The sequence below is a fragment of the Hippopotamus amphibius genome, chromosome 12 (genome assembly GCF_030028045.1).
Source record: "Hippopotamus amphibius kiboko isolate mHipAmp2 chromosome 12, mHipAmp2.hap2, whole genome shotgun sequence".
Taxonomy (NCBI): Eukaryota; Metazoa; Chordata; class Mammalia; order Artiodactyla; family Hippopotamidae; genus Hippopotamus; species Hippopotamus amphibius.
This window is the reverse complement of record NC_080197.1, coordinates 32,042,277-32,056,577: the sequence shown is the minus strand read 5'-3', so window position 1 is coordinate 32,056,577 and position 14,301 is coordinate 32,042,277. Positions and strand designations below refer to the sequence as shown.

General features: G+C 53.8%; 1 protein-coding gene across 1 annotated transcript; it reads left to right on the top strand.

The window, feature by feature from the left end:
• Window positions 1-862: 862 nt before the first annotated feature.
• GFRA4 (GDNF family receptor alpha 4) lies at window positions 863-6,365 on the top strand. Its single transcript, XM_057703054.1, has 7 exons — window positions 863-996; window positions 1,911-2,077; window positions 4,058-4,403; window positions 4,498-4,607; window positions 4,702-4,836; window positions 5,579-5,670; window positions 5,839-6,365. The coding sequence occupies exons 1-7, from the start codon at window positions 863-865 to the stop codon at window positions 5,917-5,919; spliced, it is 1,065 nt and encodes a 354-aa protein (XP_057559037.1). The 3' UTR covers window positions 5,920-6,365.
• The last annotated feature ends 7,936 nt before the right edge of the window (window positions 6,366-14,301 follow it).

Genomic DNA, 14,301 nt, shown 5'->3' with positions numbered 1-14,301 from the left:
GCAGCCATTTACTCTCTCCTACTGCTTCATGCAGGACTTGCTGCGTGACCTTCTTTATCAGCTAGCTGTTGCTACATAACAAAACCGCCCCAAAACTTAGTAGCTTAAAACAATCACCCGTTCTGTGAATTGGCAGATTAGGTTGAATGCACCTGGTCCCGGCTCAGCTCCCTTATGCTGGTCACTGCTTCCGGGGCTGGCTGCCTATTGGCTAGGGTAATGGGGATGAGTGGACTCTGTGTCTCTCATTTCCCAGTAGGCTAGCCTAGGCCTGTTCACGAAACAGCTGCGGAGGGTTCTAAGCAAGCAGGACCAGGATTAGAGTGAGACAAGGGAGGCACTTACCTTGGGAACAAAGAAGTAATCAAGATAAGTAATATTGTAATGTAATGTTTTTAAAGCTCAAAATTAATACAAAGTCCATGATGAACAAAATCTCCAACTTTTAGCTAAAGACAGGATCAGTTACCATACCAAGGCATTTTGGAGCCTGAGGCAAAAAGAAAAGTCAGTAGTTGTGATTCTGAAGCAAGTAGCTCACTCACCTCCTCCTGCAGAAGAGTATATGGAAGCTTGTCAGGCTTCTTGAGAGTCCACGACTGGCACATTTTACGTCTATAACATTCTGTTGGCCTAAGCAAGTCACAGGGCCAGCCAGGTTCCAGGGGCTGGGAGGTAAACTCCACCTCCATTCCAGGGAGGAGCAGCAAAATCATATTTCAGACGGTGTGCAGAGCCGGGGAATTTCTGCAGTCACCTTCAGCCGAAGGCGCTGAATGAGACTGTTTGCTAAAGCCCACTCCTGTGTTCGCTGTGGGGTTCGGATTTATAGAGATGACAGAGCAATGACACAGAGAGGTTAATGCCATTGAAAGGAGTTTTTATGGCTTACGTTTCCCTCCAGGAGGGGGCCTGCCCACCGTGCAGGGCCACAAAGGCAAGCACCCAGTTTGTAAGGAAGGACGGAGGAACTACCACAGATTGGACGAAACTAAGGTGACATGACCACTTAGCGCTGGGTGGGATCTTGGAACAGAAAAAGGACATTAGTGGAAAGACTGGGGAAATTCAAAGTGATCTATAGCGAAGTGTCTTGTACGAACATTAATTTCGTAGTTTTAATAATTGTACTATGGTCAGGTAAGACGTTGACGTTAGGGAAAACTGGGTGAAGGATATAAAGGGAATGCTAGCATTTTTGCAATGCTCTAATTTTTCTGCAAATCTAAAATTGGCTGATTGGGACTTCCTTGGTGGTGCAGTGGTTAAGAATCCGCCTGCCAATGCAGGGGACACGGGTTTGATCCCTGGTCCAGGAAAATCCCATGTGGCACAGAGCAATTAAGCCTGTGCACCACAACTACTGAGCCCGCGCACCTAGAGCCCGTACTCCACAGCAAGAGAAGCCACGGCAATGAGAAGCCTGTGCGCTGTAACAGAGTAGCCCCTGCTTGCCACAACTACAGAAAGCCTGTGTGCAGCAACAAAGACCCAACGCAGTCAAAAATAAATAAATGAAAGAAAGAAGAAAGAAAGAAAGAAAGAAAGAAAGAAAGAAAGAAAGAAAGAAAGAAAGAGAAAGAAAGAAAGAAAGAAAGAAAGAAAGAAAGAAAGAAAAAGAAAAAGAAAGAAAAGAAAATAGGCTAATAAAAAGCTAACAAAAAATTATAAAAGAAGAAAAAGAACAATGTTGTTTCATAAAGTTAATAGTTTAGCATGGGAGAGACAAGGTCTCCTGGGGTTGCTGTGTTGGTGTTGCTGTGTGTGTGTGTGGGGAGTGTGTGGTGGGATCCATCTAGGCACATTCAGGCGCCAACTCAGTGGCTCCCAGATCTGCCTGAAGGTGCAGCCTGGGTGAGGACTCAGTGGGGGTGGGGAGTCATTCCTGATGCAAAGGCTCCTCCCACCAGAAGAGCAGTCAGCGCAGACACCTGGGTTTCCAACTGGCTATGCCCAGGGGCTCTGGGAAGGAGGCGCCTGTCTGCCTGGGACTCTACCTCCTGTCGTCCTCTCCTCTGTTTGCTGCCCAGGATGGCCAGCTGCTTGGTACCCACATTGCTGCTGCTACTGCTTCTAGGTGAGTGGCTGCCTCCTCCCCCAGACCTCTGAACCATGGCTTCTCTGTCCCTGATCCTCCTCCATCCTCAAGAACAAGGTGGGAGGGTAAGAAGGTGATTAGAGGAGAAGCCGAAATGCAGGAAGGGGCACCAGTGAGACACCTGTGCTCCAGGTGTGGGGACACCCACACCGCACCCCCCCCTCCAGCTTCTGGGTCCCAGGGAGCCACGGCCTCCCAAGTCTTGCCTTGACAGTTCTGCCCCAGGAACTTCCTTTCTCCTATTGCCTGCTCTCCTGCCTCTGTGACCCTCCCCCCAGCCCCAACCTTCCCCCTTCAGTCTTGCAGCTTCACGCTGATTCCTTGCCCTGCAGCTTCAGTGTCTCCATGCCATGCTTCTGCTGTTCCACCTGCCTGGACTACCCCTTCCCCACCTAGGGCATCACGGAGGGAGGGGTCACTTTACCAGGCGGTGTAGGGTGGGGAGAATGGAATCTGGCAAAGGTTTAAGGCAGAGGAGGTCTTGGAGCTGAGATGCGCTGTTTTGAGGGTGAAGATGAAGTAACTGGTGCTCCTGGTGGAGCGAAACAGGTAAGCAAAGGAACAGAGGTGGGACCACGATCTGTGGAGACACTAGGTGCTGTTGTGTGTGGCTGAGGCCTGGGGATGTGAGGGCTTGGCTGGGAGAGAAAGGCAGAGTTTGCCTGCTGCTCTGGAGTCCTGGAAGGGAGGGAAGGAGAGTGGAGGGAAGGAGAGAAGAGAGAAAGGAAGGGCTCCCCTCTCTCCTGTCTATCCCCTCCACTCACATACCTATTTGAAGCCCTCCATGTCTATTCTACCCTCCTGCATGGCCCCCCAAAAGAGGTGGCCAGTGCCCGAGAAGGGCCCTGCTCCCAGCCCTGAGGCTTGAAATACCCCCTACACACACACACACACACACACACACACACAGTGAGATGGGTGCTAAGCCAGGCTGGGAAACTTCCCTCAGACTTCGGTGCCAGAAGTCTTATCACCTGGGCAAGGCTCCTGGAGGCTGAGAGCACTGAGAAACAGTGGTAGACTGGTTTTGGTGACTGAGGCCCTAGGAAGGGGCTGTCACGTTCCGACCTCCAGAGACCCTAGCTTGGCTGGATTTAGATGTGGCCCGTGGTACTTCTGGATAAAGTTTACCCTCTGCCCAACAGACCCCTGGTGTGTGACTGGGCTGTGCCAGGCACCCTCTCTGCCCCCAGTGGAGAGAGACCTGTGGCCTGCCATCTGGGACTTCGCTTGAATCTACACCCTGGCAGCCAGGCCTAAATGGCTCCAGTGTCCAGAGCCCTTGTGGGGAATCCCTCTTTCACTGACCGGGTGGAGAGTGGAGAGGCCAGGGGAAGCCAGAGTCCATCCGGACTGGGCAGCACCAGTGAGAAGGGAGCAACAGAAGAGGATGGAGGGGGCAGAGGCAGGGGGCAGGAGGAGGCACATGGGAAGGTCACGAAGGACCTATAGCCTATAGCCCACTCAAGGGTCTCCAAGGGGGCAGGCGAAGGAAGGGAAAGGAAGAAAGGTCAGGCGTCCCAGCATGTCAAAGAGAGGAAGAGGAGCGGCCACTATCCTCAGCGCCATTTCTTAAAAGTCTCCATTAGCCAGGTCCCCAGAAGCCTTGCTGTTCTCTGTGTCAGATGGGGCCCAGGAGACTGGGAGGAATCTCATGGACCCCTCTTTGGATGGGTGAGGGGTGGTGCCTTGGGAGGTTGGGCCTCAGCTTCTGGGGGAGGCCAGGCCCGGTCTCGCGCGCCCCGTCCACCCCAGACATGATGCAGGAACCCCCAGACCGCACCGCCGCCCATCCTCGCAACGGAAGGCCAGTCCGTGCCAGTCACTCACGCCTGTGGGTCACATGCTGCCTATGTCGAGCTCTGAGCACTCCGCATCTTCGGAGGCCCTGACCCAGAGGCGGGTGAAGTGTGCGTGTAGTGCAAGCCAACAACTGCAGTCTGCCCGCCGCTCCACCAGGGTCGCCGAGCTCCGTCGCACCGAACCGATGCGTGGACGCGGCCGACGCGTGCACTGCGGACGCGCGGTGCCACCGGCTGCGCACCGCGTACGTGGCGCAGTGCCTGGGTCGGGCCGTGCCGGGGGGCTGCCCCCGCGCCCGCTGCCGCCGCGCCCTGCGCCGCTTCTTCGCCCGCGGGCCCCCCGCGCTCACCCACGCGCTGCTCTTCTGCCCGTGCGGTGGCCCCGCGTGCGCCGAGCGTCGGCGCCAGACCTTCGTGCCCTCCTGCGCCTTCTCGGAGCCGGGCCCGGCGCCGCCCTCCTGCCTCGCGCCTTTGGACGCCTGCGAGCACAGCCGGCTCTGCAGGTGCAGCGGGAGGTGGAGTGGAGGGCGGGGGCGGGGCGCGCGGGCGGGGGCGGGGCTCGCTCGCCGCCCACTCACTGCCGGCCGCGCGGCGCAGGCCCCGCCTCCTGGCCTTCCAGGCCTCCTGCGCGCCCGAGCCCGGCAACCCAGACGGCTGCCTGCGAGACCAGGCCCCCGGCTGCCTGCGCGCCTACGCCGGCCTCGTGGGTAGGCACCGCCCGGACCCCGGCTGGGGCGGGGAGTCTCCTGGGGATTGCTGCGCGTGGGCGGGCCGACGAGCCTGCCTTCGGGGTCTCGGCAGGCACCGCCATCACACCCAACTACGTGGACAACGCCAGCGCGCGCGTGGCGCCCTGGTGCGACTGCGGAGCCAGCGGAAACCGGCGTGAGGAGTGCGAAGTCTTCCGGGGGCTCTTTACCAGGAACCGCTGCTTGGGTGAGGGGCCCGGGCGGGACGGGGCGGGAGGCCAGTCGGCGCTTACTGCCCCTTCCGAGCTGCCTGGCTGGCGGGGAGGATACTGAGGCCCTTCGCGGCAGCCCAGGCAGGCCCAGTTCCCCCTCTGCTGTTGTCTTGCCCCTTGGGCAGTCTGCGCCCAGCTGGTTCCGGAGACCAGGTCACAGACCAGAGTAGAATCCCAGGGTAGTCTAGGCTGGTGCCCCAGTGGGCCGGAAGTGGGGGCAGTTAAAACTAGTTTCTGAGGACCTGGAATGGAACAAGGTGAGATTCTTGCTTCTGCCACTTGAGAGGCGGTTCCATCCCCCAGCAGAGCCAACTCCCCCCATTAATCTTGCCTTTCGGGTCTGACTTAGCTGGGTGGTTCGCTGACCAGTCTGGGAGTTAGGGGGCCTGAGTTTGAAGCCTGACTCAGCCACTTACTAGCTGAGAGTTAGTTACCTCCTCTAAGCCTTTTTGTGTCCATCTGTAAAAGGGGAATGATTTGTCACGCTCGCGTGAGGTTAGAAGACTACAGTTTGTAAAGCACTCAACACAGTTGTCTTTATTTTGTTATTACTCGCCCAGCACCTTCCATCCCCAAAGCCTTGCAGACGTCCTATCTTCCCATTTCTGCCTAGGGAGGGTCCACGCAGGATGCCAAGGGTCTCAGATTGTCCTTGAAGAGCTGGGCCCTGTGCTAGGGTTTCTCAGCCAAGCCCATCCTGCACCTCTCCCTTCATAGATAGCGCCATACAGGCCTTTGACGGTGGGTGGCCCTCAATCCTACACAACCAGCTGGACCCCCACCAGGACCCTGAGCACACCCTCGGGCAGGTAGGTGCAAAGAGGGGCTGGTGAGCTGGCAGCCCCTGCACTGCCTCCTTCCACCCTTCTGTACCAGGTGGGCCTAGGTGGATGCTTGAATGGCCTGGGATGGTGGGGGTGGCAGAGAGCAGAGCCAGGCTTCTGCCTTAAGTCCACCCTCTGCTCCCATCTGCCAAGGTGTCCTGTGCAGATGCGCCCCTGGAGGGGAGCTCCCTGCTCAATGTGCTCCCTGTTCTGGTTCTCCGGCCCCTGCTCTGACTAGGACAGCAGACCTTGGACAACAGCCAACTGTCCCACCCTGCCTGGGATACTGGGCCTCATCGATGACCTACTGCCCCACTGAAAAAGGACTGGCTTACCTCCTAAGCTGGCCCCAGCGCTCTTGCCCTACTGCCCTTTGCAGATCTCTACACTTTTATCATGCTCTAAGGAGTACATCTGAACAGACTTGTAGGCAAAACTCCCTCTCATACTCCAGCCGTTTATGGCATCCTCCCAGTTAGGCACCACCATGATGATAGCCACCTGAACCCCATAACTAATGTTGGCAAAATGCTTCCTGTCCATGATATGCTGCTTGTTGGACACCACCTAGAGTGAGAACCCAGTTCCCTACGTCGCACTAGCCACATGGCCATCTTCCCCATGGTTCAACCTAGCACTAGGAATGGCATCCATAACTCAATAAATCCACGTGCACTGAGACTGGCCTTGCTTTCATGTGATCTGTGTTCTGGGGGACTGGAGACTAAGGTCAGCCACAGGGTGTGCCTCTGCTGGCCTCCATGACCTTGGATGGTCTTAGAACCTCTCCAGGCATCATCATTTCACCTGTGGATGCTGAAGTGAATCAACTATCAGGTCCTAGTGGCAGGGATTTTGGTTGCTTTCATTTATTCTTTCATTCTCTGCTAGTAATTAGATAAGAAAAACTACATTTCTCAGCCTCCCTTGCAGTGAGGCGGTCATGTGACACAGTTCTGGCCAGTGATTGAAATCCACAGATAAGGCTTCCAGGAGAGTGCTTTAAGAAGGAACAGACTTGAACTTCCTAGGTGGCGCAGTGGGTAAGAATCTGCCTGCCAGTGCAGGGGACATGGGTTCGAGCCCTGCCCCAGGAAGACACCACATGCCGCAGAGCAACTAAGCCCGTGCGCCACAACTATTGAGCCTGTGCTCTAGAGCCTGTGAGCCACAACTATTGAGCCCATGTGCCGCGACTACTGAAGCCCACGTGCCTAGAGCCTGTGCTCTGCAACAGAGCCACAACTATTGAGCCCATGTGCCGCGACTACTGAAGCCCACATGCCTAGAGCCTGTGCTCTGCAACAAGAAGGACCACCGCAATGAGAAGCCTGCGCACCACAACGAAGAGTAGCCCCCGCTCACCACAACTAGAGAAAGCCCGTGTGCAACAACGAAGACCCAACACGGCCAATTAAATAAATAAATAAATTTATTTAAAAAAAAAAGGAACAGACTTGCTGACTGGGCCCTTCAGTCCCTGGCCTCAGCCCCTTCCCTCTTCTTGCCCAGAACTTGGAGGCAATGCCTGGGAGCATGGGCACCATCTTGAAAGTGGAACTACATGACACTGTGGTGCGCTAGCCTGTTTGCCTTCCTCTGGGCTTTATTATGTGAGACAAATGATACCCCTAATTTGTTTAAGCCAGTTTCTCCCCAGGTACCAGTTATTTGCAGCCAAACATTGGCCCTGATTGACACACTTCCACCTTGGGGTGCCTGGGAGCCCCGGGATCGCCCGCTGTGCCCACTTAGGGCAGCCCCACCTCAGTGCACACAGAGCCCTGCTCTGACGGACACCTGAAAGAAGGGGCGAAGGTGGTTTTGTTTTTTGATTTCTGCATAATCTGTCTATTTCTGTCCAATGCAGAGTCACATTCTTTCCTGGAGCCGAGGGAAATTTATCGTAAAGGTTTTCATAAACGCTGTGTGGCCAGTGTGGACCCAGTGAATGCCAAGGGCATTGTGTGAAATTGCAGTTCTGTGGAGGGGTTTTGGCAGGAGAGGGCAGAGCGACGGGGGCAAGGTACTAAGCTTTCCTCAAAAGCTTAGGGACTCCTGATGAGTTACCGTGTCTCTGGGCTACTCCTTCGCAAACTTGGTTGAGAATAGGCAGGGGCCACAAGACAGGTTGAAGTGGAGGCTTTTGGTGCCTTGCTCAGACCTCTCTGGGCTAGTACAGTCCAAGCTGCTGGGGATGTTGGCTGCTAACACAGCTCACAGCTTCCCTCTCCTCTAGGAGAAATGCCTGTAAGGTTACCCGCTGCTCCCAGAGGTGGACAATGGCCAATGACTGATTGAGGCAGGAGTTCAGAGGCCTGGCCTGCGTGCCTTGGGGGACAGTTCTGTGCACCAGTCATGCGTCAGAGCTCCCTGTGGGATCAGCCTGAGGCTGGATCCCAGTTGAGACCACGTCCCAGTTTAGCTTCTTCCCCTGCCCACTCCTGCCTCCCTCACTTAGAGATTCCCCTGAGGGCACTTCCTCCAATAAATCATGGTCTGAGAATCTCTATCTTGAGCTCCACTTCTGGAAAACCCGACCTAAGACACGGGTTAGGTACAGACCGTGCCGAAGCTCAGACCTGGGGCTGTCCTGACCGGAAAAAGAGCCACTGGCTCTGAGACTGTGTAGTTAGCAACTTGTACCAAACCCACAGACACTGCATGGGGCAGCTGTCAACCAGCCTCCAGCTTCAGCTAGTACTCTCCTGATTGGAACCAAACACAGATCAAACTGGCTTGTGCATGCACCTGAGCAATTTGGGCTTCAGGCACAGCTGTCTCCAGGGGTTCAAATGATGTTGCCCCTGCTGGTCAGTGATCCCCTCTGAGGCCAGATAAGCTCTTACCACAGGGTAGGCAAGGATGCTACCAGCAGCCCCGGTTATACCGTCTTTCCTTAAGCTCTCTCAGCAGAGAAAGGCACTTCTCTTTCCTAGCATTTGTGGCCTGAAGGGTGACATCAGCCCACCAAGATCACATGAAATGGGAAGGACAATTTTCCAGTGGAAAAAAGGAAGGGTGTTGGACAGAGCAAAGCTCAGAGTCTAACCTATTCCCACTTTACAAAGAAGGAGCGTTCTCTACCACCTACACCTGTATGGGAATGGACACCTGGAGGGGGGCGGGGGGATACAGGAGGGTGGGATGGGCAAGTGAAAGCATTGCCTTGCCCTGTTTACCACCATTGTGTGGTAGCCCAAGTGCAGATTAAATATCTGCTAAGTGATTTGCCTTATGTGAGAGTGTGTTAAACTCTACTACATCCATTTTTCACTCAGAGTGAAATATAGGCATATACCTTTCAAAAGATTGGAAAGATAAAAATGAGTAGAACTTAGTGGAAAATAGCAAAGTTGTTCCATGGTAGCTGTCTGTCTTCCTTCAGTACTTCTCTCCAACTCAGGCACAGGGTTTAATCAAATGGAGCCTCTTTAATATCAGACAGTGTGCAAGGAAAAGAGGCTTCCTTCTCAGGTGCAGGAGGGAAATGAAAGGTCACAGGGCTCCTGTGTCAGCCTGGCTCTCTCTTTTTTTTTCCCCCAGAGTGAACATCCCCTGTGGGAGGCCTGAGTCTGTCTGGGGCATGGACCTAGCCAACTCTGGACACAAGCCAAAAGGAGGGACAGACCCCTGTGACATGCAGAGGCCATCGTCCTGCCACCTCTGGGACAGTCACCTCTCCTAGAGTTTTGTTGCTGTAGTGGGCTGAACGGTGGCTCCAAAGCTATGTCCTCATCCTAATCCCTGGAACTAGTGAATGTTACCTTGTATGTAGGCAAAAGAATGACTATTACCTTCTGTGGCAAAAGATGTGATTGAGTTAAGGATCCTGAGAGGAGGCACTTACCCTGGATTATCAGAGGGAGCCTAAATGCGGTCACGGGCATCTTTGTTAAAGAGAGGCCGAGGGAGATTAGACAAGACGTGTGGAAGAGAGGGTGCCGTGAAGACACAGGCAGAGGCAGGAGTGATGTGGTCACAAGCCAAGGCGTGTGGGCGACTGCCTGAAGCTAGAAAGGGCCAGGAGAGGATTCTCACCTAGAGTTTCTGCTCTAGGGGGAGCGCAGCTCGGCTCACACTGTGATTTTGGACTTTTGGCCTTTAGAACTGCACGTTTTCACAGTTCTGGAAATTTATTCTCATTTCTGCCGTTTAATGCCACCAAGTTTGGGTAATTTGTTACAGCAGCCTCGGGAAACTAATGGAGTTGTCCAAGGTGGTCAGGAGTTGGTGTTGGTCACGTCCACATAAAAAGGTCCTGGCTCGTAACATGGTGTTAAGTCTGGCCAAACACCTCAAAGCTGAGTCCAGCGGCCCCCATGAGCAGGAAAGGGTCCTGCCTTGCCCCACATCTGAGTATCGGCCTCTGTGTCCTGCCAGGTAGCTTGCTTGCTATCACTTTCTCCCGTGCATTCTGGGAAACGGCAGTCCTGGCCCTGACCTCGTCCCTGTGACTGGGTCTCTGTTAGCTGTTGTCAACACGGAGCCTCTAGTGGGCAGGTGGCTGGGGATGGGGGCAGGCAGAAAGGCAGGTGCTGGAAGCATCTGTGGATTTATGGGTGGAAACGTCACGGTTCATGAATGCCCGCTCTGGCCTGGAGCCTGTTGTCTCAGGTGCAAGGTTGATACGAAGCTGCTCACTGCCTCCCTCCTCCCTCCACCCACACCAATTGAGTCAGATGCGGCCAAAGTCACACAACTGGCTTATCTTTACAGGAAGTGTGGACACTGGTGGGTGAAATTTCTAGAGAGCCAGGAGGGAAGGGGCGTTGCAGGGCTTCAGAAGAGGTCCCCCAGCTGGATAGCAACTTGCCAGTGAGCCTGGCACACGTGTGAAAGGAGGCAGGTACGTGGCCCTGCCTTGCTGGGTTGCAGGCCCGGGGAGGTCTGGGATGTCTTGGGAAGCTGTTCTGTCAGGGACACGTCACCCCACACCCAAAGGAGCCTCCAGTCCAAGGCGGATGATACAGAGGAAAATTAAGATGAATGTACGCTGGACTTCCCTGGCGATGCATGGTTAAGAATCTGTCTGCCAATGCAGGGGACACGGGTTCGACCCCTGGTCTGGGAAGATCCCACATGATGCGGAGCAACTAAGCCCATGTGCCACAACTACTGAAGCCCGCACGCCTAGAGCCTGCACACCGCAACAGAGTAGCCCCCGCTAGTGGCAACCAGAGGAGGCCCGAGCACAGCAACAAAGACCCAGTGCAGCCAATACACACATACATACATAAATACATTTATATATTTAAAAGAAGATAAGGAGCTAAAATACACACAAAACCTCAGGACCTGAGCCCTCACGGGACTAGGATTAAGCAAATGAGGAGGGAAGGCCTACAGGGTATGTGAATAGGCCCCAGCAGCCAGGGCGGATCTCCAGGTCCTCCTGCGACACGCTTCATACAGTTATCAGCATCCTCTGGTCTAGTCCCTTCCTTGTGTTGGAGACACAGGATGGGAGAGAATTCTTGCCGGGCACGTCACACAGCTAGTAACACAGGGCTGCAGGCTGTGTGTCTGTTCAGGATGCTGCCCACACAGCTGTGTGGGACTGGGGACTCAGATACCAGGAATGACATTGCAGTTGGTGACAGAATTTTCCAAAATGATGACCAGCTCTTGGTAAAGTTTGGAAGAGAACAAAGTCCAGTCTTCCCTTATTTACACAGTAGAGTAGTTGCATTTCTGGAAAACTTTGTGTTTACGATAGGGTTGGGTTCTACACTAAAATAATTAGAAACAGGTGTTTTTTGTTTGTTTTTTTCCCATCTACACAAATATACAGCAAGACATTTGAAAACTGGGTGGGACATGGGTCAGTTCCTTATTGGGCAGGACAGTCCTGCACGTCACAGGATGACCACCTTCAGGCTCACCCACAAAGTCATAGCAGCACTGCCCCATTAAATGCAATAATCAAACCACCCCACCTCCTTCCAAGATGTCCCTTAAGGGGTAGTCCTGTACCCGTTGAGGACTATTGTCCTGCAGGACCTGGCAGACCCCAACTCCTACCACTGCTGTTGGAGCCAGTTTGCTCCCCCAGCCACCATGCCTCGCCACTGCGCAGACCCAGCGGGCACACTGCCTCCTGGGGACCTCTGCACCTGCTGCTCCCTCTCTTCGGAACAGTCTTCTCCCAGACACCCATGTGCCAGCTCCCTCCTTCATTCTGCTCTACCCCGCTGTCACCTTCACATCACAAGAGCCTTCCCCAACCACCCCGCCCCCCTCCCTCCAGCACTTTCTACCCCAACCCTACCCCAGCCTTTCTTCACAGAACTTATTACCTGGCATTGTCTTTATTTTGTCTCCCCCACTAGATTGTAGACGCCACCGGGACAGGGATTTGGTCTGCACCGTTCACTGTTAAGTCCCGGGTCCCCACACAGTGCCTGGCCGACATACAGTGGCAGGACGGGCAGGAGGAGGAGGATGGCTGACCCACTGCAAGCACTGGCCTACAGTGACTTTGAAATCCTGCTGGGCCCTGCCTCGGGGTGGGGGTGGTTCCCGACCAGGCCCAAATCTGCTCTCTGGGCCACATCTGACGTGGCGTTGGGTTGTGGGCCAGCTTTCACAACCATCTCCTGCGGGTGGTTCTAATTAAGACTCTCTCAATAGTCACAGGGTTGGTTGGTTTCATTTTTTTAAGGTCAAGCTAATGGTTTTCTTGGCAACATAATTCCCTCAGAAACCTACGCTTGTTCTTTATTTATTTAGCAGGCAGGTCCAGAGTCAATGACAGCATTCCTGGTTCTTTCCTGGGCACAGTTCTGAGGTTGGCTTTATTTCTTTGCTTATCCATGTGACTCCCCCTTGAGATGATGGCCTTGAGGTTATGAGGCTGAAGCAGGAAGATCACACCCTCTATCTGATCCTTACTCGGAGGCCAAGGCACTGTGTCCCTGGGCCTTTTTTTGCTCATAAGCATGTCTTACCATTTGGAGACTAGAAGTGAGACTAGTTGGCTTTTCCAACATTGCACGACCCTGGATTTCAGGAATCTCCACCCCCTTCACTTCTGCTTGTAAACTAACTTTTCCTGGAACTCAACTGTCTTGCCAAAAGCAGCCAGTAACAATCAACACATACCACATTCTGCATTTTTTTCCAGCTTCCTCCCCTTGAAAAAATCAGTAGACACGTTGTTTGCTTTAACCAGTTATCCAACATCATAGCCATACCAGATGTTTTGCCGCTGCCTGACGGGGCTCCCCAGCTGTTCTGCCTGCTGCGTCTGTTTTCTCATTGCCGACCGCCTGAGCACTAAGCCAATGCCACACACCTTAGGCTTTGGTTATAGCTGCCTTGTACTTCAAGTTTCCAGTTTGTGTATTAATAAGAGTTAGAAAAGCTACCAGTTGTAACTCCAAATTGCAAAAGTTACTTGTAACTCCACATCTCAGTGGGTCAGTAAAGTCTGCTTTCCAGTGATGCACAGGCCAGCACACAGCTCCTGCTGGTCAGGCAGCTTGCCTGTAAGTGGTGACTTGCACCCTTACTACCTCCAACATCTTTAACACGTGACCTCCAGGGAGTCCCGTGTGGGAGCATGGTATTCGTGCCAACAGTGGAACTTGTATACCTCACTTCTTCCAACATTTCTTGGCTAAAGCCAAGTTTATGGCCCCCTCCTAACTGCAAGGGGGCTGGGAGATGCTGTTGATGCTAAGTCAGAGGTTTCTAGCCAGTCAGAGATACTTGGTGGCTCCCACAACCCTCCCCAGAATAGTTTCAAGGTCCTCCCCAACCTGGCAGTGGCCTCTAGTTCAGTTGTCTCCCACCCTGGCCCAGGCCCAAGTTCTGGTAAGCAGGCCTCCTCCAGCCTCCTGGCCTGGACCTGGTGCCTCACCTACCCTCCCCTGTATGAACCACAGCCCTTTCTTGTGCTACTTCTGGAATTTCTCAACTTACTTTAGGCCGATCATATTCTAGACCTGTGCTCTGCAGCAGGGTGCTGAAATGTACTGTTCTGACCCTGTTCTGAGGGCAGGAGCCACGTGAAGTGGGGCTGGGCACGCAGAAGGCCTACAGATAAGACTCTGTGAATGGACATATAACTTCATCAAAATTCAAGACCAAGGACAACAGCTGTAGCCACGGAGGGATAAACCTATCAGCAAACCCAAGGTTTAGCGGGAGCCCACGAGAGGATGAGAAGCTGAATGACCAAGGGCAGCTGGCAAGGCACCGGCATGGGTGTGATGGTGCCGGGGCAGAGCTGCCCTGCACACCAGTCTCCATCCCCAGCACTGGTGTCAAGGGCAACGTAGGCCTTAGTGGGGACACTGGGAAATCTGCTCACAAGCTGCTCAGGGGCTCCTCCCACACCCCAGGGCTCAGTTTCGCCCAGAGGTGTCTGAGGTACCCACCCTGCTGGTTTACACCTCAGTCATGGACTGCCAAGTGCTTCCTCTCAGGCAGTCTGAAAACTGGTAAACTTTTTAGAACATTTTTTTCCCCTTTTTTTAAGATTCTCATGACCAAATCGTAAAAATAATTGATACAAAGCAAAATCAAACACTCAGAACAAAACCCACTTTTTTTTTATCAGATCTACTTTTATTTCAGAAGGAAGTTTGTATTATAATATTTACTTTCATT